Genomic DNA, 27552 nt, shown 5'->3' with positions numbered 1-27552 from the left:
AGGACTGCATGATACACAAACCCAGCAAGCACCTTGATTTGTGCCTCAAAACTAATGAACTGATGGATTCCAGCAAGGCAAGCTTCCACCGTTAGCATTTATATAACACATTAGTTCAATGAGTTCCACAAACACCAGGATCTAGGTACAGAGCTGCTGGCAGGGAAGCACCCAGGGCTAGTTGCAAAGTGTTCCATACCGAAGCTACTGTGCATACTATTGGTTCCTGCCCCAGTCTTAACCCACTGCTCATTAGAATTCTTAGCATTTTGTTTAAAGCTTTCATGAAGAATAGGATATTGTAGAATAGGAAATAAATGGCCAATGGGTTTCTTCAGACCTCTTTAATTGGTGCAAGTCTGAGGAGACAAAGGGGGCATGTTGGTTTCCTCTAGAAAGGATAGCATTTCCTCTGGAAAGGATAGCAAGTCACCTGCACCCATTATGCCCTATTCCACCCACTCTCCAGCCCTGTTCTGCCTACCTCGCTGACTCACCAATGTCAGTGGAGCTCCACTTCACTGTCACTGTGTGTGTGTGTGGGGGGGGGGGGTGTCCTCCCTGCCAGCTGCAATGGTGACCCAGAAGTGTGTAGCTTCTTGCACTTCCAGAAGGCATTTAGTGATGCTGTGAAGTGTCAGCTACCACCAGAACGCTAGTTCCAGTTGGTGGTACAGCCTAATAGGATTGGGCCATGAGTCTCAATGTATAATTGTGATATAATGGAACCACCTGATTCCAAGGTTAAGGAGGAATCTCATGCCAGAATTCTCACAAGTGGTCCCCCAGCTTTAAATACACACGCACAGGTCCTTGTAGGAGGCACAGATAGTCCACCAGGTTTTTGTGGCCAAGGGCAAGTATGTTGTTAGGGCCCTATCTCCTCCATCAGCCTGCCAAGATGCTGGGGAGAGGGCTTTTTCAGCTGCAGTGTCCCATTCATGGAACACTCTCCCCAGGAAGGTGTGCCTACTCTGCTGGCATTCCAGTGCCAGGCAATGGCCTGTTTTGTTTTCCCAGGCCCTATAACTCACTGTAGACTATATTATCTGTTGTGTTTGTATCTGCTATTCTTTCCTGTGATGTTTTATGGTTGTTCCTTAGTTTTCATGTGGTTTTTTGCATTTTGATATTTAAATGTCATGAGTGTCCCTGAGAGAATAGATCTATTAAATAAGTAAATGGACAGATAAATGCAGTTCTCAGTAATCCTTGCAACAGTCCTCTAAAATTAATTGTTATTGTTAGCTCAGTATTGTAGACTACAATACCCAGCTTGCCTGCATGTAATAAGCCCTAGGCCCTGCTTTTCCTAGGCAAGAGAACTTGGGAGAAGGTGATTTGCAGCACAGAAATGGTGGAGGGTGATAATGTAACCGTGATTCCCCACCCACCATTTTTATGCTGCAGCTGTCCCCACGAGCTGCTTATTATGTTGTGGGGCTCAAGATGCACATCTGCAAGGCAAATCTGGAATCCAGGGGTGTGTGTGTGAACAAATAGAAAGGAGAGAAGTTGCCACAGCAGCAGATGGGAGAAGGATTTAAGAACCTCCTCTACCACCACATATTGCCTCTACTGCATTGAAGAAGTAGCTTCTTCAAACCCTGCCTTGAAGGTTTATTACATGTGTTTGCATATAACATTTAGATCTGTCCTGAATTTGTGACCATTTGAGATGAGATTACAACAAAGGGGTTCTTTTGTGCTCTGCTTTCTAAGCAAGTGATCTCTCTATTGCTTTCATGTCCTAGTACAGCACATGAAAACAGGTACATTCAACAAATGACCATGAGGAAGGTCAAGGATCAGTGAAAGGAATCACTTAATGCAGTTCTTCTCAAACTTTTAGCACTGGGACCCGCTTTTTAGAATAAGAATCTGTCAGAACCTACCGGAAGTGATGTCATGACTGGAAGTAACATCATCAAGCAGGAAAATTTTTCACAATCCTAGGCTGCAATCTTACCCACACGTACCCAGGAGTAAGCCCCATTTACTATCATTGTTAAAAGAATATACATAAATAGCTTGTTAAAAGTACAGGTCTGTAACATTTCCCCAAATGCAGTCACATACCATAGTAGCATCTAGTCTAATATATTAAAAATAAAATATTGAAATGAAATGACCCACATGAAATTGGGTCCCGACCCACAGTTTGAGATACACTGCTATATTGTGTACTTAGTACAGGAAATTGTACTGTAAGAATTGCTGTGTACATTCCCAATTCTATAGGAATACAGAAGGAGGTGGAGATGGCAAATGAAGCGCTACAGAGAAAGGGAAAACAAGGGTAGGATGCAAGAGCTGAGGTGTGTTCTGCTCCCTCCCCCCCAAGCTTTGCCTGGTATTTAGAGCCCACTGGTATCCATTTGAGGGTCTGGAATACGCGAATTTTTTGGCAGAAAAACAGCACATGAAGTGATAATTCCCTACCCCATGTACTGCAGTCCTGAGCTGAATCAGGCACCCCACTACTACTTTTGGACAGAACAGTGATACTTCTAGTCTACTTCCTGTATTAAACCTGCCTATTAATGATGGACTTAGCCTATTTAATTTGATCTAAAGTCACCAGGATTGAGATCTGGGTTAGCAGGTTAGTGAAAGATACAGGTAGTTCAATGTAATAGGGATAAACTCTTCAAATGCTTTGGGGGTGGCCCTGCACCTCAAAATTGGATCACAGAGGTGCTTTCTAAATTTAAAAGGCTGAAATCTTTTAGCCTGAAACAAAGTACCAATTGCACCTGGAATTCTCATAACAATCTCTCATTCAGATACCAAGCAAACTGTGTGAAGGGTTGGATGTGGAGACTGTTTTTAAGTAACAGGAAGTTATTTGGTTGTTTAATTGTTGTCTTATAGTTGTCTTAGAGAGCATAGGCTCTCCCACATCTAAACTAATATTGTGATAGCCGCACGTCAGAAATGCCCACATCACAGGCACAAGGAGTACAAGAAGGCATTAGATTCAAAGTCAGTGGTGTAGAAGAATGTGCACATCTGAAGCAAAACATTCCATGGCTTCGATCCTATACACCAATATTTGAGAGTAAGCCCCATTGAATACAATGGAACTGACTTCTAAGTAAATTTGTGTGGGATTTGGCTGTATATCTCCCTTCCCACAAGAAGGGTTTCAAAACCACTAAGTTGGGGCTTTGATGCTCCCATTACTCATGGGTTTCAAACTAAGAAAGGGATTATTGTTATAAGGTTATCAATCATTGATGAGTTGGTAGTGTCTTAGCCAAATCTCATGCAACATCTACATTTGCTATATAATATCAAATATTTCTCCCATCCTCAGTTGTGGAATTCTTGAGGACTCATGTAGCAATTAAAACCTGGTTTTTACCACCAAAATATGATTCCTGAGGGTGTCTTGTTCTTCCCCAGGTTGCCTTTGATCACATAGCCTCTCTTCTGAATAACTGTGGCACTTAAAAGCAGCATCTCTCACAATAGGTCATCAAAATTTAATTATCACCCTCATATAGAAATCCAACTCAGACCAACAGTGAGTCAGCAGAAGTGATTTGCCTCCCAGCTGGGTCCCCACAGTTCCTACAGCTGCGTTGTGCCATCCCATAAACTGCCACTTGCAAATGATAACATCTCTTAATCACCATTAAGGTTATTGCTAAAAATGTTAGAGTAATGCAATTTATTAAATACAATAACATTATCAAATAGCAAAGTTGAATGGAAACATTATACAAGAGTGGGCAGCTGGTAAAATGGAAGAATGTATGGGGAAAGAAAATCTGTAGTTGGAAACAGAAGAGGCATCCACCAGCTAGAATGCTGTTTTCTCATAGCAGTGTAAGAACTATAAGGCTGCAGTCCTATACACACTTCCCTAGGAGTAAGCCCCATTGAACCCAATGGGACTTTTGAGTAGGCATGCTTAGGATTGTGCTTTAAGTCTACCATGCAGTCAACACCAACCACAAAATGAAGTAACAGGAACAGGCTGTTTTGCCAAATTCCCAGTCCAAGCTTCAACTATAGAACTTATGCCCACTTAAAGCTAATTGGTTCCCCTTCTTTACCCAACAATTACCCTAGTTCTGAACTGCTGGACCCCACCACCAGGGTAGCTCACCTGTTGAACCTGCAGCAGTCCTCCTTTCTCCCTTCTCCCTCCAGCAGCTTCTACAGCCACCACAGCAATACCTTAGTTCTCAGCAGCTCTTCAGCATGGCAGCCACACATCAGTCTCTGTTCTAGAAGTCTCTGTTCAGCCCATCAGTCAGCTAGCTAGTCCATAGTCAGTTAGCCCATCTGACTGTTCTCTTTCCTCCAAACTCCTTCCTTCTGCTCTCTCAGTCTCTCCAACCTCCTTTCTTCTATATCCACAAACCTGTCCCTCTTCCAGGTGCTGCTTTTATCCCTAGGCTTTGTTGCCTCTAAGTGGCTGCAGCTGTGCAGCACACTCACTACAATCTAAGGCCCTGGTGTTAACCCCATGCTTCCCAGGCACCTTCCCAGGTGCAAGGAGCCATGGTTGACACCACACCCTGTCCCCTGGAGGGATCTTGTGCATTTCCACTACAGAGGCACACCCATCTGCCAACTGTTGGTTGCTGGCTGTGCCCAGGCCTGCTCAGAAGCAGGGCTAGCTTTACCCAATTGGTCCAATTCAGCCCAATTAGGGCCTGCACATAGGGCGGGGCCTGCACTGCAGTAGAGAGCAGGTTGCCTTCACATGGAGTAAGAGTCCAGAGGCAGGTGCAGTGGGTGAAACTCTCCTGGGGCCCTGCTGCCCACTTCTGCTTCCAACTGGCCCTGAAATCAGATCACTCTGGAAGCAGCTTCTGCCAACCCCTGCTTCTGATTGGCCTGAAAACAGGCCGCTCTGGAAGCAGATGCCAGTGAAGCGACAACATCAGTGCATCACTGGCAAACTACTTCTGGGTGTGATGCTAGCACTTGGTGCAGCACCTGGTCTGGGCCGCCACTGCTCTTTGCAGTAAGAAGGGGGGGCAGGCATGCAGCAGGAATACTGAAAGCAAATGTGTGGGGCCCAGCAAGGACCCTGCAGAGTTGGGCCCCACACTTCCTAAGGTGCAAGGCACTACAGAAGGTGCAAGGCACTACACCAGCAGTGTCCCTATAAGGTGTACAGCCGTACACCTTCAAGTTGAGCTTCTCACAGTGCAGAGTTCAGCAACTCAGAAGTTCACTAGCATGGGGGGGGGGTGTTCAGGGGCATAAAAAAAAACAGGAAGTGATATTTTTCAGACAGGGGGGCATTTTGTGGTCCTGGCCCCAGTTGGCACAGGGACAGGGTTCACAATTGCAGAAGTTTGGTGGTGATGCTATGGTGTTGCCAAGCATTGGAACCCAGTTATGTGCTGCACAGCTGAAGAAGGGGACCAGAGTAGATCCCTAGAGGAAATAGGGACCACAAGTAGGCCATGTGGGGTGCTGAGCCATTGGGAGCTGCCCAAAGGTGCCACCTTGTGATACCAGCACTGAAAGCTGCTGCCTATGATTTATGAGCACATACTGTACTTCATTGGAACCAGTCTTCACTTTACAGATTTTATTCTGTGATAGAATAGAATTACAGTGCAAGTAATTTCAGGTATTAACCGTATTTCTCCATTTAGCATTTTTAAGTCCTATTGATTTCAGTGGGAGAGAGTTAGGACCCAATCCTATCCAATTTTCCAGCCCCAGTGCAGCTGCAATGCAGCCCCAAGGCAAGGGAAGAAATGTTCTCATACCATAAGGTATGAGACTCTATGACTGCTGCCCCACAACAAGATGCAGTGCATGACCCTTTGGCACAGCTGCCACTGGAAAATTGAATAGGATTGGGCCCTTATGCTGCAATCCTATACATACTTACCTGAGAATAAGTCTCATTCAACACAGTGAGACTTACTTCCACATAAAAACATATAGGATTATGCTGTTTAGCATGTGCCTCCTTCTCCCACTGAATCATTCTGTTAAAATTGTGCTTCATGTTTTACATTTTCAAAGAGAAAAATTCAACTTTACAACTACCTCCCACCCAATAGTCTGGTGGTTGACTTCTCACTGAAATCCTGAGACACATGGTGTATTGTTGTTCATCTAGGAGGAGGAGAGCGAAACTAATTTTACCAGCAATGCCAAAATAGCTAGGGTTGGCTCTGACAATAATAGCTATCATGCAAACAGCATATCTCTATATAAAGACACTTGGGCCTCACTCACTCATATACTGACAGGGGTGTCAAAATTCTTAAGGTTCTTCCACAACAATCCAGTTTGGTCCACACACTGCTTACACACATTGCTTACTAGAAACGTCTCAAAATGAGACATGTTTTTAACTTTCTCCCCCTAATAAGACAGATGTGAATTCAGACTTGTCTCAGTTGTGAGCACTCCAGCACAGAGTGAGCCAAAGCTCAGAGAGTGGAAACTGGGCTGTGGAATTCCTCAGGAGTGCAATCAACAGGAGATTGCAAGGGGACAAGATTGTGCTGTATTTGGGGTGCCTTCCACCCTGGGTCTGCCACCACCTCCTTCCAGCCTGCCAAGCACAGGAGCCAAGATCCACTTTCCACCCACTAAAAGCCTCATATACTGCACCTCCTTATCATGCATCTCATGTGCTTGCTTTAACCCATTTTTAAACTGCCCATAGGTGTACACATTTGGTTCCTGTTGCGTATATGCAACTTGGGCAGAAATGGCTTAAACATGGAAGTGCAGGATTTCTGGTCTGATTTATAAGGACCACACACACAAAGGAGCAACTTCATTCATATGGTTCTTTTAAATAAACAATTAAATAATAAGTATGAATAAACAAGGGGGAAAACCATCTTGTTTATGCCATTCCAGCTTCAAGCAATGTACTGAATTGCACTGCTGTGCCATTGGTTTCTCCTATAGTTAATACAGTATCTCTTGAATAATTTAATTCAACCTTATTAGGAGGCTAAAAGCCTTTGGAGGGTTGAATACGTAAGAGAAGGAGACACAAATACAACTAGAATTGCAGCACAAGCACTCAGAGCTCCAAGGCTGATCTCAGAACACAACACAACAGTTGTAATTACAGCAAGAATTCCATGTGAAGCCTGCCACTTTCAGAGTGATCCTTGATTTACAGTTGCAGCTTCACGCTCTGCATGAATATCCTATGACATAATGATGTTTTTATCACTTCTAGGAACTGGCATAAGCCCATAGAGAAAGCTGGCTCATCTTCCTGGTGAGAACAAGAATTGTTTCGGTCTTTGGGAATGAAGCGATTACGTGATTTCAAGTGTCATGGCTTAAGTATAGGAGGAATAATCCCATTATCAATCAGCTAGAGCTCACTGCCTTGTGGCAAGTACTGATGTGGTTTTATGTAATTTGTATCTGTAGGGTATATCTTAAGAAAGATAAGGAGGAAGCATATGTTAAACATGCCAAAAAATGCCTGAGGTTTCTCCCCCACATTTCCCTCTTCTATGATCAGGCACATATGTTAATTGGTAGTTCAGAACTGGTGTTAACTAGTGATAATTAATTATACTCCTGATGGTGGAAATACACTGAAAGATACACAGTGAAACACATTAAAATGAGATCTGATTATAACTTCCAGCATTTCACAGACAAAAATAGGCATACTCTTGCATACACAGCAAGGATCACTGAGTGATTATGAAGACTTATTAAGAATATTTATACAGTAGTCCCTCAATATCCACAGGGAGTTGGTTCTCCCTCCTTCCCCCTCCCCACAGATACTGATATCCAGATACTGGAATCTAATTTAAAAAATGTTTAAAACAGTAAAAATCAGTAAGAAAATAGCTTTCCCTACCTTTGTGCTGCAAAACTGCACCATTTTCAGGGCTGTAGGGCACTGTGCTCTCGGAGGCCCTGGAGCATACCAGGGCCAAGGGAGGGTGGTCACACCACCCAGAAGCGGCTTCCAGGAGCGCAGAAAACTGCCCTGCAAACAGTGTGATTTTGCAGTGCGAAGGGAAGGAAGGCTAGCTATTTTCTTACTGATTTTTACTTTTTAAAATGTTTTTAAAAGGGAACCCTGGTATCTACAGATAGTGAAATTGGTCGATGCCAGATCCACAGATCAGTATTCCACAGTAGGGGCACTGTATTCCACTTTGCAACCCAAAAAAGTTCACAAAGCAATGTCAGCCAAACTTCACTATTCCGTAATGCTGATGTCACATTTCCACCTACTACATCCTATATACTCACCAACTCTAAAGCACTAATATCTAAAGTCAGTGTTAGCAACGGACTGTAAAAGTTTTCATCTTAACGCTCAAGAACCATTCACATGTACAGTGCAATCCTATGCATGTTTATTTGGAAAAAAAGTCTCACTGTTTTCCATTGAAATTTTAATACCTTATTTTGACTGTTTATGTTTTGTTGTGAACTGTGTTTGTGTTTTGGGGAGGGGGCAGAAAGGCAGCATATACATTTTAAAGTAAATGCAAAGTACTTTAAAGTTAGGATTACAACATTACACCTGAGAGGTGAATATAAGAAGCTGCCTTATTCAGAGTTAGAGCATTGTCCAGCTAGTTCAGTATTGTCTCCACTGATTTGCAGCAGGTCTCTTAGGTTTCAGGGAGGGGTCTTGGTCAGCACTACCTGTAGATGGCACCAGGAAGTGAACTTGGGATCTACTGCTTGCAAAGCATGTGCTTTGCCATTGAGGTTGATCATCATAGCATTTTAAAATATAAATAAAAATAATAAAGAAACCTGTACATAAGAATGCATAAATAAGGTTGGGGCATGAGAGAGGATTTTCTCTGTGGTGGTGCCAAGTTGTGGAGCATCGTTGCCCCGAAGATCCTTGCCCAGGCGATCCATCTAGGAGATCCACATCCTTTCTGTGTTAGTTTTTCACTGTCTTCTTAAAAAAATTTTGTTTAGGCAAGTGCCCAATCTTCTTAGCTGATAACAGGACTGTTTTTTGCCTTGGTTTGTCTGCTTGTTGATGATGATATGATATATGGGGGCTATCACTGCAGCATAACTGGGGTCAGAATGCTAGACTTGTTTACTCCCAAACTTGCAGTGCTGTGCATCAGGTCAGGCTTTTGGTTCAACTGCCGGTGTTCATGACTGAGCTAATATGAATTACACCCAACAGTCCTTTACTGCTGGTGTAATTTTGGGGGGAGGTCAGTGATGAATAAAGCTGAAAGGAAGGTTTAGATTGAAGATTAGAGCAAAGTTTTATATAGCCCAGATACAGGGATATCCCTTGATTTTATGCACACGGACATCTCAATGAATCAAACATTATGTTATTTTTGGCCAAGGAAGTTTCAACAGCTGCAGGAGAGGAAGTAGAACCTGAATGGGTCTTTAATAGTTTTATAACGTGGAATTGCCATTCCCCTGCAATGATTTGGGGCTTATTAGGTTTACACAGTGATATGATCCAGGAGAAGGAGGAATGACAATTTTAGAAGAAAAGGAAATAAAGCTTTATGACCCACTGACTCATCAATTAAAAACCTTTCTGTACAACCAATATTTGTTTTTCAGACTACTTTTGCAAGTGACACTAAGAACACCCATTTTGTTTGGAATTTGTGAGGAACAACTCCTGCCTGAAACCCGGAGAGTCACTGCCAATAAATATTGACAATGCTGAGTAGATGGACGAATGTTTTGACTTGCTACAAGGCAGCTTCCTCTATTCCCAGCATCAGATGCAAGTATTGAAACATATTTTTAGACCATGATCTTTTGTGGTTTGTATGGTTATTCATGGATCATTTTGCTAAGGATATTTCTAACTGCCCTCTTTGCTGAAGTTTTCAATGTTACTGATGTGTAGTAATCTTCTGAAATAGAAAGAAGAAACTATTGTATAATGGAAAGGATGGGATGGGAAAAAGGAAATAAGGAGTGGAGTTGGGCAGTCAGCCCTGGACTGTAACATGCTGATCACATGGCAGTGGATTGTATAGATTGATTATAAATTGTGTGCAGTCCTTTTCCCTACCTGGTCTGAATTGCCTGCCAGTCAACTTAATTGGATGACCTGGAGTGTGACTATTATGCAAGAGAGAGGATAATTTTTCTATCCACTTTCTCAACACCAGGCATATTTTTATTCCAACATGCTCTCCCCCATCTCTTATTAGCCTTTTGCTAAATGACAAAACCCAGAACACTTTAATCTTCCTTCATAGGGAAGGCATTCTACTGTATTTTGCTTCAGTTACTAAGAATTTTCTTTTTTGGCCGAACATTTTGACAAGAAAGTTCTGTATCAGAAAGATGTACTTGTTCACCTGTCTGAATCTGAGAAAGAATTTGAATAACCTTTTAAGATTACTCATAGTCGCAACTGATATTCAGAGACATACTGTCCCTGAACATAACATTTCAGCATAGTTGTCATGCCATTTTCCTTGCAACCAAGTGTCCAATCCTATCCAACTTTCCAGCACTGATGCAGCCGTGCCAATGGGGCACACGCGGTATCATGCAGTGTGGGAGGTGGTGTTGGAAAGATTTTCAGATTCTTTTACTGATGCAACGCTAAACAATTACAGACCTTTAAAAAGGGTTTGGAACCTTTATTTCTACATTAGTAAGTGAATTACACAAGCCAACTGATCCAGTTTGGATACAATTGTTCATCTCAGTCTTGTCTCCCAAAGAACCACACCCAGAAATCACATTAAATAAAGTGAGATAAACAAGTTACCCATGTGACTCTGTATGTCATTTCCACTTCCTTGTTAGACCTATTATAACAGTTTTAGCTCTTGGTCCTAGCTCTAATTAGGAGTTCACTCGGCCCAGCATCCTGGAATGTCCTTGGCCCACAAGACAAGATTCTGGAATGCTCCCTTTGGGAAAGTTATGATCGACATGTTTTGCCAATCATTATTTCTTTAGGTCACTGTGACATAATGACCCTCTTATCCTGTTTTCGAGGGGAACAACAGTCATTTTCTTGACTCCAATTTCAGTTATTTTTCTCAAATTAGAGAAGAGAATTTAACCATTTAAGATCTCCCCATCAGTGGTAGTCACAGAGGCCTCCAAGGTAAAGGGACATTTTTCCCCCACCTCAGAGCTTCATTGGCATGGAAAGTTGGATAGGATTGGAATGATATGCATTAAATATGATAAACACATCATCTCCTCCATCCGCATTTATCTGTAGAAAGAGCTGCCTTATGGGAAGGGGAATCTGGGACCATGGCACTCAGAGATGGCAGGTATGACCCTTTACCCCATGCCATTTTCACACAAATTCCCTCCTGAAGCTGTTTTTGATCCTTAAGGACCCACTGCAGAAAATTACCACTTTGTGGACAAATAAGAGCTTTGGCAAGAAAGCAAAATCAGAGGAAAATCATTAATTTTTTTCATGTAGTTAAGATAACACAAAGAAAGTGCTCCAGTGTGTAAAACAGGGGAGAGATTTCTTTTGTTTGCCTTGTCAAATATTATGAGTTATGTTGGTCAAGGTATATTTTAGTTTAAAGGGGGGAGGGCCCACAAGGAGGAAGGGATGGAGTCGAAGGAGTTGGGCAAAAGAGAATCTAATGATACTCTGTTGCTGAAGTACCCACAGCTCCAAAACTGGAGCTGCTCCTGCCTATTGGTCCTTCTTGTTGTTTGATGGACTTGTGGGGAAAATATTGGAGGACAAGTACCCCTCCTCCATTAGCCTTGCACTGAAAAGGAGCAAGCCATAACAAGGCACTTGCTAATGCTCATCTCCAGCTTAACCCCCCACCTCAGCCAGTTGAGAGCTGCCAAAGTTTGGAGGCGGCATGAAGGTAGCATGCATGCATAGTGCTCAGTCTAGGCTAGTGTTCTTTAACCTTGGGGTCATGAACCCAAGGGGGCAAGCTCCATCATGGAGTCTTAAGCAACTTAAGCACCCTAAGTGAATTTTTCAGGTGTAAATGCCGGGTGCACAGAGATATATTTTATATACATAACAAAAAGAAGACCACTGGACTAGAGCACAATCAGGTTAAGAAGCAGGCATCTGGTGTATCCCTTAAGGTACAAGGCGATTGTGTCCCAGTCCTGCTCAGGTTTTTAGCAATTGTGCTCTCACTAGTGTCAGGCTTCATGGTACCTTTTTCTTCTATCTAATAAGAATATTTCATTACAGTGAACAGAGTAGAGAGTAGAAAAAGAGGAGAGCTCAAGCAGCACACAAGGCCTGTCCCAGTGAGCGCAACCTGCAGGTCCTCCGAACTGCTCGCAGCAAAGTCCAACAGACTGCCAGGAGATGTGCTAACGACTACTGGCTCCAGCTCTGTTCCGAGATACAGATAGCAGCTGACACGGGCAACATCAAGGGGATGTATGATGGTATCAAGCAGGCCCTAGGTCCAACGCAGAGGAAAATTGCCCCTCTGAAGTCTGCCACAGGCGAGGTCATCCAGGATCGGGCGCAGCAGATGGAACGCTGGGTGCAGCACTACTCTGAGCTATATTCCAGAGAAAATGTAGTCACCGAAGAAGCACTGAACAACATTGAGTGCCTGCCTGTGCTGGAAGAGCTTGACAGTGAACCAACCCTAGAAGAACTTCACGTGGCCCTGGACTCCCTTGCCTTTGGCAAGGCACCTGGAAAAGACAGCATCCCTGCTGAAGTCCTAAAATGCTGCAAAGAGATCATCGTCACTGAGCTGCATGAAATCCTCTGTCTCTGCTGGAGAGAAGGTGGAGTACCTCAAGACATGAGGGATGCAAACATCATCACGCTGTACAAGAACAAAGGTGACAGGGGTGACTGCAACAACTACCGCGGCATCTCTCTCCTTAGCGTTGTAGGAAAGCTGTTTGCCCGAGTTGTACTAAAGAGGCTCAAGGTACTTGCAGAGAGCGTCTATTCAGAATCGCAGTGTGGATTCCAAGCCAACAGGTCCACCACTGATATGGTATTCTCCCTTAGACAACTGCAGGAGAAATGCAGGGAACAACGACAGCCACTCTTTATAGCCTTCATAGATCTCACAAAGGCTTTCGACCTGGTCAGCAGAGACGGCCTCTTCAAGATTCTCCCCAAGATTGGATGTCCACCCAGGCTCCTCAGCATCATCAGATCTTTCCACAAGGACATGAAGGGCACTGTTGTCTTCGATGGCTCCACATCAGACCCTTTTGACATCCGAAGCGGAGTGAAGCAGGGCTGTGTTCTTGCACCAACCTTGTTTGGGATTTTCTTCGCTGTCCTGCTGAAGCAGGCCTTTGGAACTGCAACAGAAGGCATCTATCTCCGGACCAGATCAGACGGAAAGCTCTTCAACCTCTCCAGACTGAGAGCAAAATCCAAAGTCCAGCTGAAATGTCTGCGTGACTTCCTCTTTGCCGACGATGCAGCTGTCACTACCCACTCTGCCAAAGATCTCCAGCAGCTCATGGATCGTTTTAGCAAGGCCTGCCAAGATTTTGGACTGACAATCAGCCTGAAGAAAACACAGGTCATGGTTCAGGATGTGGACTCACCTCCCTGCATTACAATCTCTGCGCATGAACTGGAGGTTGTCCATGACTTTGTGTACCTTGGCTCAACGATCTCCGACACTCATTCTCTCGATACTGAGCTAAACAAGCGCATCGGTAAAGCAGCTACCACGTTTTCCAGACTCACAAAGAGAGTCTGGTCCAACAAGAAGCTGACGGAACATACCAAGATCCAGGTCTACAGAGCTTGCGTCCTGAGTACACTTCTGTACTGCAGCGAGTCATGGACTCTTCGCTCACAACAGGAGAGGAAACTGAGCGCTTTCCACATGCGCTGCCTCCGACGCATCCTCGGCATCACCTGGCAGGACAAAGTTCCAAATAACACAGTCCTGGAATGTGCTGGAATCCCTAGCATGTATTCACTGCTGAAACAGAGACGCCTGCGTTGGCTTGGTCATGTCGTGAGAATGGATGATGGCCGGATCCCAAAGGATCTCCTCTATGGAGAACTTGTGCAAGGAAAGCGCCCTACAGGTAGACCACAGCTGCGATACAAGGACATCTGCAAGAGGGATCTGAAGGCCTTAGGGATGGACCTCAACAAGTGGGAAACCCTGGCCTCTGAGCGGCCCACTTGGAGGCAGGCTGTGCAGCATGGCCTTTCCCAGTTTGAAGAGACACTTTGCCAACAGTCTGAGGCTAAGAGGCAAAGAAGGAAGGCCCATAGCCAGGGAGACAGACCAGGGACAGACTGCACTTGCTCCCGGTGTGGAAGGGACTGTCACTCCCGAATCGGCCTTTTCAGCCACACTAGACGCTGTGCCAGAACCACCTTTCAGAGCGCGATACCATAGTCTTTAGAGACTGATGGTTGCCAATAAGTGTCAGATTTCATGGTACCTTTTTCTTCTATCTAATAAGAATATTTCATTACAGTGAACAGTGCTGGGAGGGTGTTACAGGGCAAGGAGTGGGTGGCGATCTCCCTGACCATTGTTTTTCCACCTACTTCAGGCATCCCCATTGCCTGCCAGGACCTACATCCCACCTGCCCTCTCTCTCCCCATTTCTTTTGTCACCCAGCATGTCTACATACCCACTTTACTGTGATGCGCCTGTGAATGAATGCTTTCGTTGGCCTAAATTACATCTCCCAGTTTCATTAAATAGTTAATTAAAAATAATTTAATTAAAATAATTAAAATAAACTTAGGCATAAAATAACCTTCTTATTTGCAACCACTAACAGCCCAATCCTGTGCTTGGTAGCATGGCTCCGTGCCACCGAGCACTGTCACAAATGTGCCATAAGGCACATTTGCCAGCCTCTCCACCGGGCTTCCGTTCGTGCTAGCTCAGCACTGACTGGTGTTGGGCTAGTGCGGGGTGGTAGCCTAGCTTTTGCAGCTCAGCAGTCTCCTGGACCGCTGAGCCACAGTATGGTAGGCGGGGCCGGGGGTGGGGAGGAGGCATTCCGGGGAGGGGGGAGGCCGGCGGGGGGGGAGGGAGGGGAGGTGTGACGGGGAGGCGTGATGTGGGAGGGGGGGTTGGAGGCATGTGGGGGGAGGGAGGGAGGGAGGTCCACTGTGCTCTGCAGGAACCAAAACACTCTGGGAGGGCTCCGTGCCCTACATGAGCGCCTTTATCTTAACGCCGACCTTTTGGTCAGTGGTAAAGTGAGTAACCCCATTGCAGGGCTGCTTACCTTATCCAGGAGAAGGGGACAAAAGTCCCCTTCTCCCAAGGCGCCTCCCTCAGTAGCCCAGGGCTTGCAGGATCCGGCAGCAGCCATTCGCGGTGCCGCCGAGCTTGGGCGCTCCGGACAGCTCAGGATTGGGCTGCCAGGCTGCAATTCTAACCAATTTTCTAGCACTGACATAAGGGCAATGAAACTCCTAAGTAAGGGATCAAACATTGCCTTACCTTGAGGAGGCCTCCATGACTGCCCCCCCCCCAACTGCAGGATGCAGCACATGCTCCACTGGCACAGCTATGCCCGTGCTGGAAAGTTGGTTAAGTTTGCGCCCTAAGTGACTTTTTCAGGTGTAAATGTCAGGTGCACACAGATATATTTTATATACCTAAGAAACCTGAAAGGGTGGTGATGGAGGAACAATAATCTATCTGGGCAAATACATGTCCCAAATTCACATTTGCTGAGCAAGTGCAAGGATAGAAACAGCATTGTGGCACAGATTCAGAGAAGGGTACTTAATCCATCTTGTGCTCAACAATTCCATTCCTGCAAATGCTCCCAAAGCTGTTTCCTCCCCAGCTGGGGTGAGGGGGTCATTTTCACAGGGGAATTTGTGGGCAGGGAATAAGCAATTCACCTACCTTTAATTTTTTTCACCTTTTGGGGGAGGGGGAGGAGTTGTAATAAATTGGTTACATTTTGACTCCTTGCCTGCCTAATAAGCATTCACTGGTAACTGAGTGAGTTGTTCCATCTCAAGAATTGCTCATGTTTAGAGTCGTCACTAGGGTTTACATCATGAGGTGCAAGAGCTCACTGCATCATCCCTATGTTGAACTTCCTCCTGTAGCATACTGTACAGAATAAGTTACAATATCATATGCACAACCTAAATGCAGTGGCATCATTAAGGTTGGTGTAACCCCTATTAACTTTATTTATGTATTTTAATATATAACAGTACAGGTCACCCAACAAATCAGTTACCAAAAAAATACCAGTGGCCAACCTTATGACATTCACATGATTCATACTTACATTTTATTGGTTCCCTGCTATGTCATAATACCTCATTGGCTCTTGGAACAGTTAGTCTCTTTGGTCAGTTTTAAGTTAAAAAATCCATTTTTTGTTACATAAAGCAATTATGTTTCCCTTTTCTGGCTATAACTTTTGATATTTCAATGTAGTTTGTTTCATTGCATTCTGCATTAAATTACATATCGAATGATATATAACATGATGGTTTTATTTGAAACTACCAAGATTTTCACACTTTTGGCAGTAGTGGTGTCACACACACCCCCAAGTGCATCACCTGGTACGATCTGCACCCCCCAAACCCCTAGCAATGCCACTGCTCATGTTTGCTCCTACAACTTGGTTTTAAACAAAAATTGCTAGTTTTCCTTTAAACAAGAACTATTAGTTTCTTTGCTCTCTTGGAAGTGGAGCAAGGCTAGTGCTACAATTAGGCCAACTAGGCAGCCATTGCAGGCCTTAGAAAGATGCCATACTGACCTTTGAGGAGCAGTTTTATACAGATTAGTTTTTCTTCCTTTTCTTGGCGTTGGCTTGGTCATGTCATGAGAATGGGTGATGGCCGGATCCCAAAGGATCTCCTCTATGGAGAACTCGTGCAAGGAAAGCGCCCTACAGGTAGACCACAGCTGCGATACAAGGACATCTGCAAGAGGGATCTGAAGGCCTTAGGAGTGGACCTCAACAGGTGGGAAACCCTGGCCTCTGAGCAGCCCGCTTGGAGGCAGGCTGTGCAGCATGGCCTTTCCCAGTTTGAAGAGACACTTGGCCAACAGTCTGAGGCAAAGAGGCAAAGAAGGAAGGCCCATAGCCAGGGAGACAGACCAGGGACAGACTGCACTTGCTCCCAGTGTGGAAGGAATTGTCACTCCCAAATTGGCCTTTTCAGCCAAACTAGATGTTGTTCCAGACCACCTTTCAGAGTGCGATACCATAGTCCTTCGAGACTGAAGGTTGCCAACATGATGATGAGTTTTTTTTAACCCATGTAAAAAATGCAACTGACAATGTATGTTTTTTATTTTAAAATAAACACCACAACATATGTAAAAAGTAAAAATGCACTTACAGCCCAGTCCTATCTAAAGCCATATGTGGAGATACTGCAGCACTGATGTGGCTTCTGCAGCATCCTATGGGGGATTTTTGGCTGCTGGAGGTCTCCTTGGAGTAAGGAACATTTGTTCTCTTGTCCTGTGTAAGCCCCAGCAGCCGCAACAAGTCAACATGAACCTGCACCAGCGATGTTAGTGGTGCAGGTCCATGTTCATCCATGCAGGCAGATCAGGCCTGGGAAACGTAGGTTTGGATTCAGCCTCTGCGGCCAAACCCCCACCGCTGGGCTTGATTCATTCACCTCCATCCCCTCCCTGTTCCACCCCCACACCAAGCTTACCTACTCCAGCAGGCCTGTTGCTCTGCAGTGCAGGATCCCGCCTTTTCATCAGCATGTCAGCACCCTGAGCTACTGCAAAGCACTTTATGGTGCTTTTGTGGCACCAGAGCCAGCTGAACACATGTTCCACTGGCATTGCCTTTCAATAAGTCTGGGCTATTAATTTATCTTGCAGTCACACTTTGGGAGGTGCAAGAGATTACCCTTGTTTTGGGGGGAAACCACCTAGCATTGACTCTGGAGGTAACATCTGTCTCAGATGGCCTTCCCTGCCTTGTTTCCAGTCTAGGTTGTAGCAGTGGATACTTACCAGTTCCTCCCCCTTCAGCTGGTTACCCAGTAAATCAATGAAACACAGGGTAGGAAGGAGTGTACTACATGCTAACCATGGATGCTACTTCTTTTGGTCAGTCACTAGCTTCCATAGCAGAGGTTCAGGACAATTGCCATCAATTAGGAAGAAGCAAAGCAAACTTGGCTCTCTATGCTCATTAAATACAGCAGGTGAAAATTTTTCCATCATTTATCTCCATGCCAGAGCAAACTTCACATCCACCCTGGACAGCTGTTAAAGGCACAGGAGTAGGGCCAGTTACAAAAAGCTGGCAGTAGTACATAAAAGGGGAGGTCCTTTATGAACCTGAGCAACTTGCAGGATGTGTAGGACATAAATGCAATAAATATAATTTAAAAAGTAATGGATTGCTAAATGGTTTAAAACCAGACAGCTGGGAATATGAATGGATACCTGCAACAAGGGAAGGATAAACCATGGATCCTCCATGGGACAGTTTAATGATCTTCAGTTGGAGTGATCAATGAGGCAGTCAAATTTTTGGATGACATTAAATTATTCAAGATGGTGAAACCTAAGCAAACCATTAAAAGTTTGTAAATGATCACTCCAGGCATTGTAAATGGGCAACAAACAGCAGCTGGGATTTAATGCAAGTGCAATGTTTTATGTTGCTGTATTATGGTCTGCAATGATGGAATAATGGAACTTTTTTTTTTTTTTACAGGCTGACTGTGAAATTGCAAAGGAATAGAGAGAAGAGACTGTCACATGACAAATGATACCTGAGATAGGGAAGAGACTTTGTTGCATGTGTTAGGGTCTGTGGGGATTTTACCTCATAAACTACTATCGCTTCTTATTTTGTTTTATTTGGGGGAAGGCAGAAAAAGATTTATTGGAACTAAAAGAACATAAGAACAGCCCCACTGGATCAGGCCATAGGCCCATCTAGTCCAGCTTCCTGTATCTCACAGCGGCCCACCAAATGCCCCAGGGAGCACACCAGATAACAAGAGACCTGCATCCTGGTTCCCTCCCTTGCATAGGCATTCTGACATAGCCCATTTGTGACAACCCCTTCCATCCCCACAACACAAAAAATACAACTCAGTTTGGTAGCCCATGGGGGAGTGCTCAGCGAGACACTGTGGGGGTCCATTCTATGCCCTCTCTAACGGTCCTTGGGGAAGCATCTCACCAAGTGAGTGCTCCTCCACAGACTATCAGAAAGGCTGGCGAATGGACCCTCCCACAGCTGGCACTTCAGCAAGCATTGGACCACCAGAAGGGGCAGAGAATGGACTACCTACAGCCACAGCTGATGCTTCAGTGGTCCATGAGGGAACACTCACTTGGCAAGACACTGGAAGTGATAAATGGTGATCATCTTTTTTTCCTGAAACCCAGGGGACCACTTCTCAGGGTCTTATAGAACCCAGACCACAGGCTGGGAACTACTGGTTAAAAGCATATACATAGTAGCCTGTAAAAAGTACAGATCTGTAACATTTCCCTAAATGCAGTCACATACCATGGTAGCATCAAATCTAATGTATACAAAATAAAATACACCTTCAAATGAATGAGAAACCACTTGAAATTGGCTCGTGACCCACCTAGTGGGTTCTGACCCACAGTTTGAGAAACACTGCTCTAATTATATATGTCCATAGGTTTTCGTGGCCAGCAATAATTCCACAGTTTATCAAATCTGGGTAAGAAGACCATAATTGTATCAAAGGATTAAAATTCATTCTGTTAAATATCCAATGTTTTGTTCTGTGACTTTGTCAGAACTTTGTCAGGGAAATGAGCATGTTGCAATGTGTCCTCTCAAGGCTCATTTCCCTGATGAAGTTCTGAAGAAGTCACAGAACAAAACATTGGATTTTTAACAGCATGGATTTTAATCCTTTGATACAATTATGGTCTTCTTACCCAGATTTGATAAACTGTTGGAGTGGTCTAGTTATTACAAATTTAATTGTATGGGGGGGGGGGTGTAGTGTGGTCTATGATAATTCCAATTTTTGCCTCAGTGGTCCACAAGCTCCTAAAGGTTGGGAACCACTGCGCTAAATAATATTTCCCCTGTTTTGAGAACAGATTCTGGAGATTAACTGCTGTTGTCAAATGCCAATTTAAGAAGCACCTGGTTTGGGAGGGGGGTGCAAAATCAAGTAAATCAGGTTGTTGAGTCAATACATTTTATTAAAACACACACACACCACCACATCTTTTTCCTGGTTTATTGAACATAATACCTGAATCCAAATCAAAAGCAAAAATATCAAGCTGGCAGGTAAGTAACTTGATAGTTGGCAAGCTAAGGATGGTTTCTGGCTCAGACTCACACCATGGAGATCAAGTACTTTGAAATAGTATTAAATGACAACACTGATTCAGATCAGTCTGTCTTTGGCTTCTATTGCCAGCCCAGCAACTTAGAAAGCCTGGATGCAAATGACCAAAGTGACTCCTCAAGGTTCTCAATTTCAGCACCATCCCACCTGTTTCTCAATGTGGAGGCGCCTGTGCAATACAGGAGCTTGGTTTTGTTTAACATAGGGATTGAATATGTTCATAGAGATAGGAAAAGACCAGAGTCTGATCTATTGGAGCCTGAACTTTCTAGTTCAGTGGCTCTCAAACTTTTTCGCACCAGGCCCCATTTTTAAAAAATGACACTCTATCAGGACCCACCTATGTTTACTAGGCTAAAAAAAAATCTAGAAAGAAATAATATTTTTATTTATTTACATGTAAAAATAACCAGAAAAAGATGTTCCAGCATTTATCTCCCTATATTTACACATGCTTGCAACTGCCCTCCCTTTTTTTTTTTTTTTGCAGGGCAATTAGCAGCTATCTGATATTGGAAAAGCCTCAAGGCTTGAGGCAATCAGTTAAGTGATCTTTTCATCATCATTGTTCATTGGAGGCTCTGCTCAGCTGCTACAGGACCCACCAAAAATGAGGTCATGACCCTCCAGTGGGTCCCAACTCACAGTTTGGGAACCACTGTCCTAGTTCCTTTGACAGCTCTTGTTTTCCTCTCTGGAACAGAACTGAGACTGGAGAAAACAGAGAGAACCATATAAAACAATGATGAATTTACCCAGTATTTTAGGGTAACTGTGATTAGGGAGCAGCCACAAACTAGCAGCGAAGAGAGGAGTTTATATTTTCTTAATATAATACCACAGCTGCGATACAAGGACATCTGCAAGAGAGATCTGAAGGCCTTAGGACCTCAACAGGTGGGGAAACCCTGGCCTCTGAGCAGCCCGCTTGGAGGCAGGCTGTGCAGCATGGCCTTTCCCAGTTTGAAAAGACACTTGGCCAACAGTCTGAGGCAAAGAGGCAAAGAAGGAAGGCCCATAGCCAGGGAGACAGACCAGGGACAGACTGCACTTGCTCCCGTTGTGGAAGGGATTGTCACTCCTGAATCGGCCTTTTCAGCCACACTAGATGCTGTTCCAGAACCACCATTCAGAGCGCGATACCATAGTCTTTCGAGACTGAAGGTTGCCAACACACTCATAAGTACCCTCATTGAGTTCGATGGGACTTGTAGTCCAATTCTATGCATGTCTACTCAGAAGTAAGTCCCATTATAGTCAAAGGAGATTACTTCCAGAAAAGTGTGAATAGGATCGCAGTCTTACTTCCAGGTGTACAGGATTGCAGCCACAGACAAGCTTCCCAGTACCCAGTTCCATAGAGATACTTTTTTGTGCCTGCTATTATTGACATATGCATTCAGATGTGTGGCATTAGTTACTTGATTTTCTCTGAAAACCGCTTTTAGAACTTTTTGTTGGAAAGCAAATTATATATAACAACAACATGATCATTTGTCATACAAAAATAAAACCCCGAATTAGAAAGAGTATAAACTCTTCTCTTTCCTCCTTCTCTTCCTCTTTCCTTTCTCTTTTGTTTTTAGGTAGAAACGTTTAGCTCTACTAAAACAAAACAAAACAAAACAAAGCCCTGTTTTCCTTATTTTCTAAGGTGTGGTGGGCAAACTTTAGGGATCCTGTACCTTTAACAATTGTGTAGGAGAGAGAATTTCAGCAGGTGCAGCTTGTCTGCTGTGAGATGAGAAGCTGCACCTGCTGAAATTCCCTCTGCAATACAATTGTTAAAGGTTCAGGAGCCCTAAAGTTGAAAGTTTGCCTGTCCCTGTTTTTCAAACTGTGGGTCAGAACTAGGTGGTCGTGAGCCAATTTCAGGTGGGTCTTCATTCATTTCAATATTTTATTTTTCATATATTAAACTTGATGCTCACATGGTTTCTGGCTGCATTTGGGGAAATTTGTACTTTTTTTAACAGACTATGATATATATCTTCTAACAATGATTGTCAATGAGGCTGCCTCCTGGGTAAGTGTGGATAGGATTGCAGCCTATCCATTTTTCCTGCTTGATGATGTCACTTCTGGCCATGACATCACACCCAGGTTAATGACACCACTTGGGGGGGGGGTCCCCACAGATTCTCATTCTCAAAAGTGGGTCCTGAGCTAAAAAGTTTGAGAACCACAGGCCAGCTGTCGGTTCCTCCCCTTGGAGAGAGGAGACCAAAAAAAAAGTTCGGTGTGAGCCCGAAGGCTTGAGACTGCGTCGGACTCTGTCCTTCTAGTCTATGTGCCCGAAACAAACACAACCACATGGGTGGGCGCCTCGGCTACTTCCGGGAAAATGGCGGCGGCCTGGAGAGTCGTTGTGGCGGTTGCGGCGCGAGGGTCTCCTGCGGGGCGCTGGGCGTGCTGGCTGAGGGCCGCCAGGAGCCGGAGGCGTGGAGGGAGTGCCTGGGCCGCGGCTGCCGCCCTGGCCGGAGGAGGCGCCCTGCTGGGCCTGTGCAGGGGCTGGAGCGGGCAGGGAGGGAGCGGCGGCGGCGTCCTGACGGTCGTGCGGGCGCAGGTGAGTGGCTGGCCGGCGCTGTGGCTCTTCCCCTTCTCTCTGCGGGGGGAGGCTGGAGCGCGCGGTCGACAGAGCTGCGCCCCTCCCGCTCCGGCAGGGGAGCCCCTTTCAGCAGCCTCGCAACGGCCAGTCTTGTCCCCAGTGGCTCAGGCTGCTCTGCCTCCCAGGAGCCTCCTGCTCTTCCCAGTCCTCAAAGCGTTCCTTAGGAAGCTGGTCCCCAGCAGGGTCAGGCAGTGGGTGGGGAGGCAGGTGAGGCAGCGCCTCCCCGCAACAGTCCTTCGAAAAGCACCACCGCCTTAGCAGTCACCAAAAGCAGAGCCTCCCCACGCAAAAGCGGGTGGCTTGTGAGGGCTTTGGGGTCTCACGGCAGAGGCACTTTTTGAAGGACTCTGGTGGGGAGGCACAGCCTCACCTGCCTCCCCACCCACTGCACGTCCATGGGGCTTCGTCAAGGCTCCTTGGCAGTGTGTGGGTTGTGGGTGCTTGCACATCTCACATGGCAGTGGTGCTTTTTGAAGGACTCTGGTGGCGAGGGCTCTGCCTCGCCTACCTCTCCACCCACCTCCAGCATGTGAGTTGTGAGTGCTTGCACACCTCACACTTCGGCAGTAATTTTCAAAGGACCCCAGTGGGGAAGCTCTGTCTCACCTTCCTCCCCACTCACTGCATGTCCCTGGGTGCTTAGTCAAGACTCCTTGGCAGTGTGTGGGTTGTGAGTGCTTGCTTGCCTCACACGGCACTTTTCAAAGGAATCTGGTGGGGAGGCTCTAACTCAGGAGTGCATGGGTTGTGGTGCTTGGGCAACACTTGTGGCAACACTTTTGAAGGACTATGGTGGAGAGGCTCTGTGTCACCTGCCTTCCCATCCACCACACATCCCTGCGGCTTAGTCAAGGCCCCTTGGCAGTATATGGGTTGTGGGTGCTTGCACGCTTCACATGGGTGCTTTTTGAAGGACTGTGGTCGGGAGGCACAGTCTCACCTTCCTCCCCAGCCACTGCATGTCCCTGGGGCTTAGTCAGGGCCCCTTGGCAGCATGTGGGTTGTGAGTGCTTGCGCACCTAACCTGGCAGCAGTGCTTTTCAAAGGATTTTGGTGGGGAGGCTCTGCCCCAAGAGTGCATGGGTTGTGGGTGTTTGGGCATCTCACATGGTGGTGCTTTTTGAAGAACTCCAGTGGGGAGGCAAAGCCTTACCTGCCTGCCCACCCACCACACATCCCTGGTTCCCAATCTTTTCAGCACTGGGACCCACTTCTTAAAATGGCATTCTATATCACAGGGTGACCAAATGTCATAACAGCCAAAGAGGACAAGGCACCCAGAATGTAGGACATCCAAGAAAAATGTAGGACCTGTCAAAATAAAAGCTTAAATACTTGTATATGGATTTCGTGTAGTTAATTTAAACACCATGTTGCTTATTATTGAACTTAAAGCTATATTACATAGTCCGCAGCTTGGGGGTCCACCTGGATTTGCAGCTGCTCCTGGATTCCCAGGTGGCGGTTGTGGCTAGGGGGGCCTTTGCTCAGCTTCGGCTGGCGCACCAGCTGCGGCTGTACTTGGATCATGCAGACCCGGCCACGGTGATCCATGCCACGGTGACATTGAGGTTAGATTATTGTAACATGCTTTATGAGGGGCTGCCCCTGAAGACGGTTCGGAAACTGCAATTAGTGCAGAATGCGGCAGCCCTTGTGGTCACTGGAGCTAGGCGGTTTGACTCTGTCAGCCCGCTTCTCCGGGGGCTGCATTGGCTGCCCATTTGTTTCCCGGCCCAATTCAAGGTGCTGGTTTTGACCTTTAAAGCGCTATACTGCTCTGGGCCAGGGTATCTTAGAGATTGCCTACTTCAGTACAATCCGGCTTGTCCTCTTAGGTCATCAGAGAAGGCCTTTTTACAAGTGCTGCCGCCTAAGGAGCTACGTGGGGCAGTGGCAAGAAATAGGGCCTTCTTGGTAGTGGCACCAACGTTATGGAACTCCCTTCCCCTTGACATGAGAATGGCTCCCTCTCTTGAGACTTTTCTGCGACTGAGCCGCAGGGATGTGTGGTGGATGGGAAGGCAGGTGACACAGAGCCTCTCCACCATAGTCCTTCAAAAGTGTTGCCACAGTGTGAAGTGCCCAAGCACCACAACCCATGCACTCCTGAGTTAGAGCCTCCCCACCAGATTCCTTTGAAAAGTGCCGTGTGAGGCAAGCAAGCACTCACAACCCACACACTGCCAAGGAGTCTTTGACTAAGCACCCAGGGACATGCAGTGAGTGGGGAGGCAGGTGAGGCAGAGCCTCCCCACTGGGGTCTTTTGAAACTTTTGTTTAAACAAGCCTTCTGAGTTCATGGCCTTTTTAACATCTTTTCTACATCTTTTAGTATTTTTACAGGCCTGATTCCTATATGATTTGCTGGGTTTTGCTCTTTTTATCTGACTTTTTATCTGACTACTGTTTTTATGGTATCTGTTAATGTGTTTTAATACGTTTTTATTTGCTGGTAAATTATGTTTTTAATCTGTTTTTAACATGTTGTAAGCTGCCCTGGGTCCCTTTTGGGGAGAAGGGCGGGATATAAATAAAGATTATTATTATTATTATTATTATTATTATTATTATTATTATTATTATGTATAATGTATTAATTACAAGAAGGCTATGTGCTGCCTGCAGCGGCCCATTCACAAGGAAAGGGAGGACATTTAAGTTCTTTTCCAGGACACAAGGCTAAAAAAGAGGACATGTTCTGGAAAAAGAACATCAGGTCACCCTGCGGTATCAGGACCCACCTAGATTTATGAGACTTAAAAAAAAAAAAAATTAGAAAGCAATTGCTCTTCTCAAACAACAGGAGCTGCCACCCAGGACAAAGTGTGTCCTGAGGTGGTGGTAAGTGCACATTCATCCCCCTCCATCTTTTTGGTGGTCCTTCATCTGCCCCCTGCTCCAGCTAGCCATTCTTGTCCTTTTAAAAAAGTGGCAGAGGGCAGCAAAGGGAGGTAAGCTCATTCCTCTCCATCTCTGTGGTGATGCTTCATTATTCCACCCTCCTCCACATCTCCATGCCACATCTTTTAAAGAGCAAGAGTGGTTGACTGGGGCATGGGTTATGGCGGATGTAGTAACACCATGATGATGAGGTGCACACTTGTCACCACTACACCCTGCTTCATTCTGCTATGCCTTGTCACTCTTTTCAAAGGGTAGTACTGGTATCTGCATAGGGCTCCCTCCTTGGTCTTGGGTCCAGGGAATTAGCCTGCTGTTTTGCTTCTTGGGTATGTCGGGGCAAGTCAGGTGAGGGTTCGGGGTCCTCCTCTGGATCTACCGCCAGTTCTGCTAGGACCGGTTTGGGTTCCTCCCAGAGCTCCTGCCAACATTTCAGGTGCTTAATGTGGATCACCTGTTTCTGTGAGGTGTGGAAGCCACACCGCACTTCGAAGTTATGAAGTCCTAGGGCCCTCTTTATCGGGAAGGGGCACATCCAGAGAATATTATTATTCTATTGATTTATATCCCGCCTTTTTGCCCCATGGGCACACATAGCATTCCTCACACTAGCACCTGCTCCTCTACCTTCAGCTGCTGCTCGTGAACTAACCTATCATAGTGCCATTTTTGCTAGTCTTGGACTTTTTCAAGGTTGTGGTGGTCCAGGGTCTGGGTGGTCTCTAGGATCCCCCGCAATTATGTCATGTAGGTGCTTATAGGCACCAGTGGAGTCTACTGCAGATTGTTGCATTCTTCTCGTAACACTATCTGATCCATGGAAGAGGTCAAAGGGGGTTGGACTGATAGATGACTGGAGTTCTCCCGCACTGCAAAATGGTATCCAGTTACCAAAATGGTATCCAGTCTTACACGAACTTCTGAATCATAGTTTTTAAGGTCTGATTGAATCGTTTGACCTGCTCATCCACTTTAGAGTGATAGATAGCCAGGAACTGCTGTGTGATGCTCAGGGCTTTGCACAGACCCCTCAACTAGGTGAAAGTGAAAGTTGTGCCCTAGTCAGTAAGGATTTCCCTAGACAACCCCATCTGGGTGAACAGGTACATCAAAACCCAACCAACTATATTGTCTGAGAGGACAACCTTGGGGTACCAGATGGTGTAGTCGACTGTTACTAGCACAGAGCAGAAGCCCCAGCCCTGTGGGAGCGGACTTATGAAGTCCATGGCTATCTACTGGAAGGGGGTCCCCAAAATGGGCAGGGGGACAAGGGGGTCCTAGGAGGAACCTGTGTGTTCACTTCTTAGCAGACTGGGCAGATGTGACATTTTTCTTGGAAGTTGTTGACCAGGGAAGACCAACAGAAATACCATAGGGCCAGGCCGATCTCCTTCCTATGGTGTTGGTGTCCAGCCCAATCTGCATCATGCACATACTGGAGTACCTGATGGAGGAAGAGGGTATTTTTTTGTATTGGCATCCTTCAGTCTCGAAAGACTATGGTATCGCGCTCTGAAAGGTGGTTCTGGCACAGCGTCTAGTGTGGCTGAAAAGGCCAATCCGGGAGTGACAATCCCTTCCACACCGGGAGCAAGTGCAGTCTGTCCCTGGTCTGTCTCCCTGGCTATGGGCCTTCCTTCTTTGCCTCTTAGCCTCAGACTGTTGGCAAAGTGTCTCTTCAAACTGGGAAAGGCCATGCTGCACAGCCTGCCTCCAAGCGGGCTGCTCAGAGGCCAGGGTTTCCCACTTGTTGCCACCAAATTGGCGGTTGGGGTCTACACTATCCCA

At 45.7% G+C, this 27552-nt stretch overlaps 1 protein-coding gene across 1 annotated transcript in view; it reads left to right on the top strand.

Moving 5' to 3' along the window:
* Window positions 1-22593: 22593 nt before the first annotated feature.
* The window catches only part of MICU2 (mitochondrial calcium uptake 2), a 112135-nt gene continuing 107176 nt past the window's right edge, over window positions 22594-27552 (top strand). The window contains exon 1 of the mRNA XM_066621229.1: window positions 22594-22815. Within this exon, the coding sequence (XP_066477326.1) occupies window positions 22594-22815 (222 nt within the window). The remainder of the gene's footprint in view (window positions 22816-27552) is intronic.

Source organism: Tiliqua scincoides, chromosome 3 (assembly GCF_035046505.1).
Source record: "Tiliqua scincoides isolate rTilSci1 chromosome 3, rTilSci1.hap2, whole genome shotgun sequence".
Classification (NCBI taxonomy): Eukaryota; Metazoa; Chordata; class Lepidosauria; order Squamata; family Scincidae; genus Tiliqua; species Tiliqua scincoides.
The sequence above is the reverse complement of the archived record's forward strand: the minus strand, read 5'-3'. Positions and strand labels throughout refer to the sequence as shown.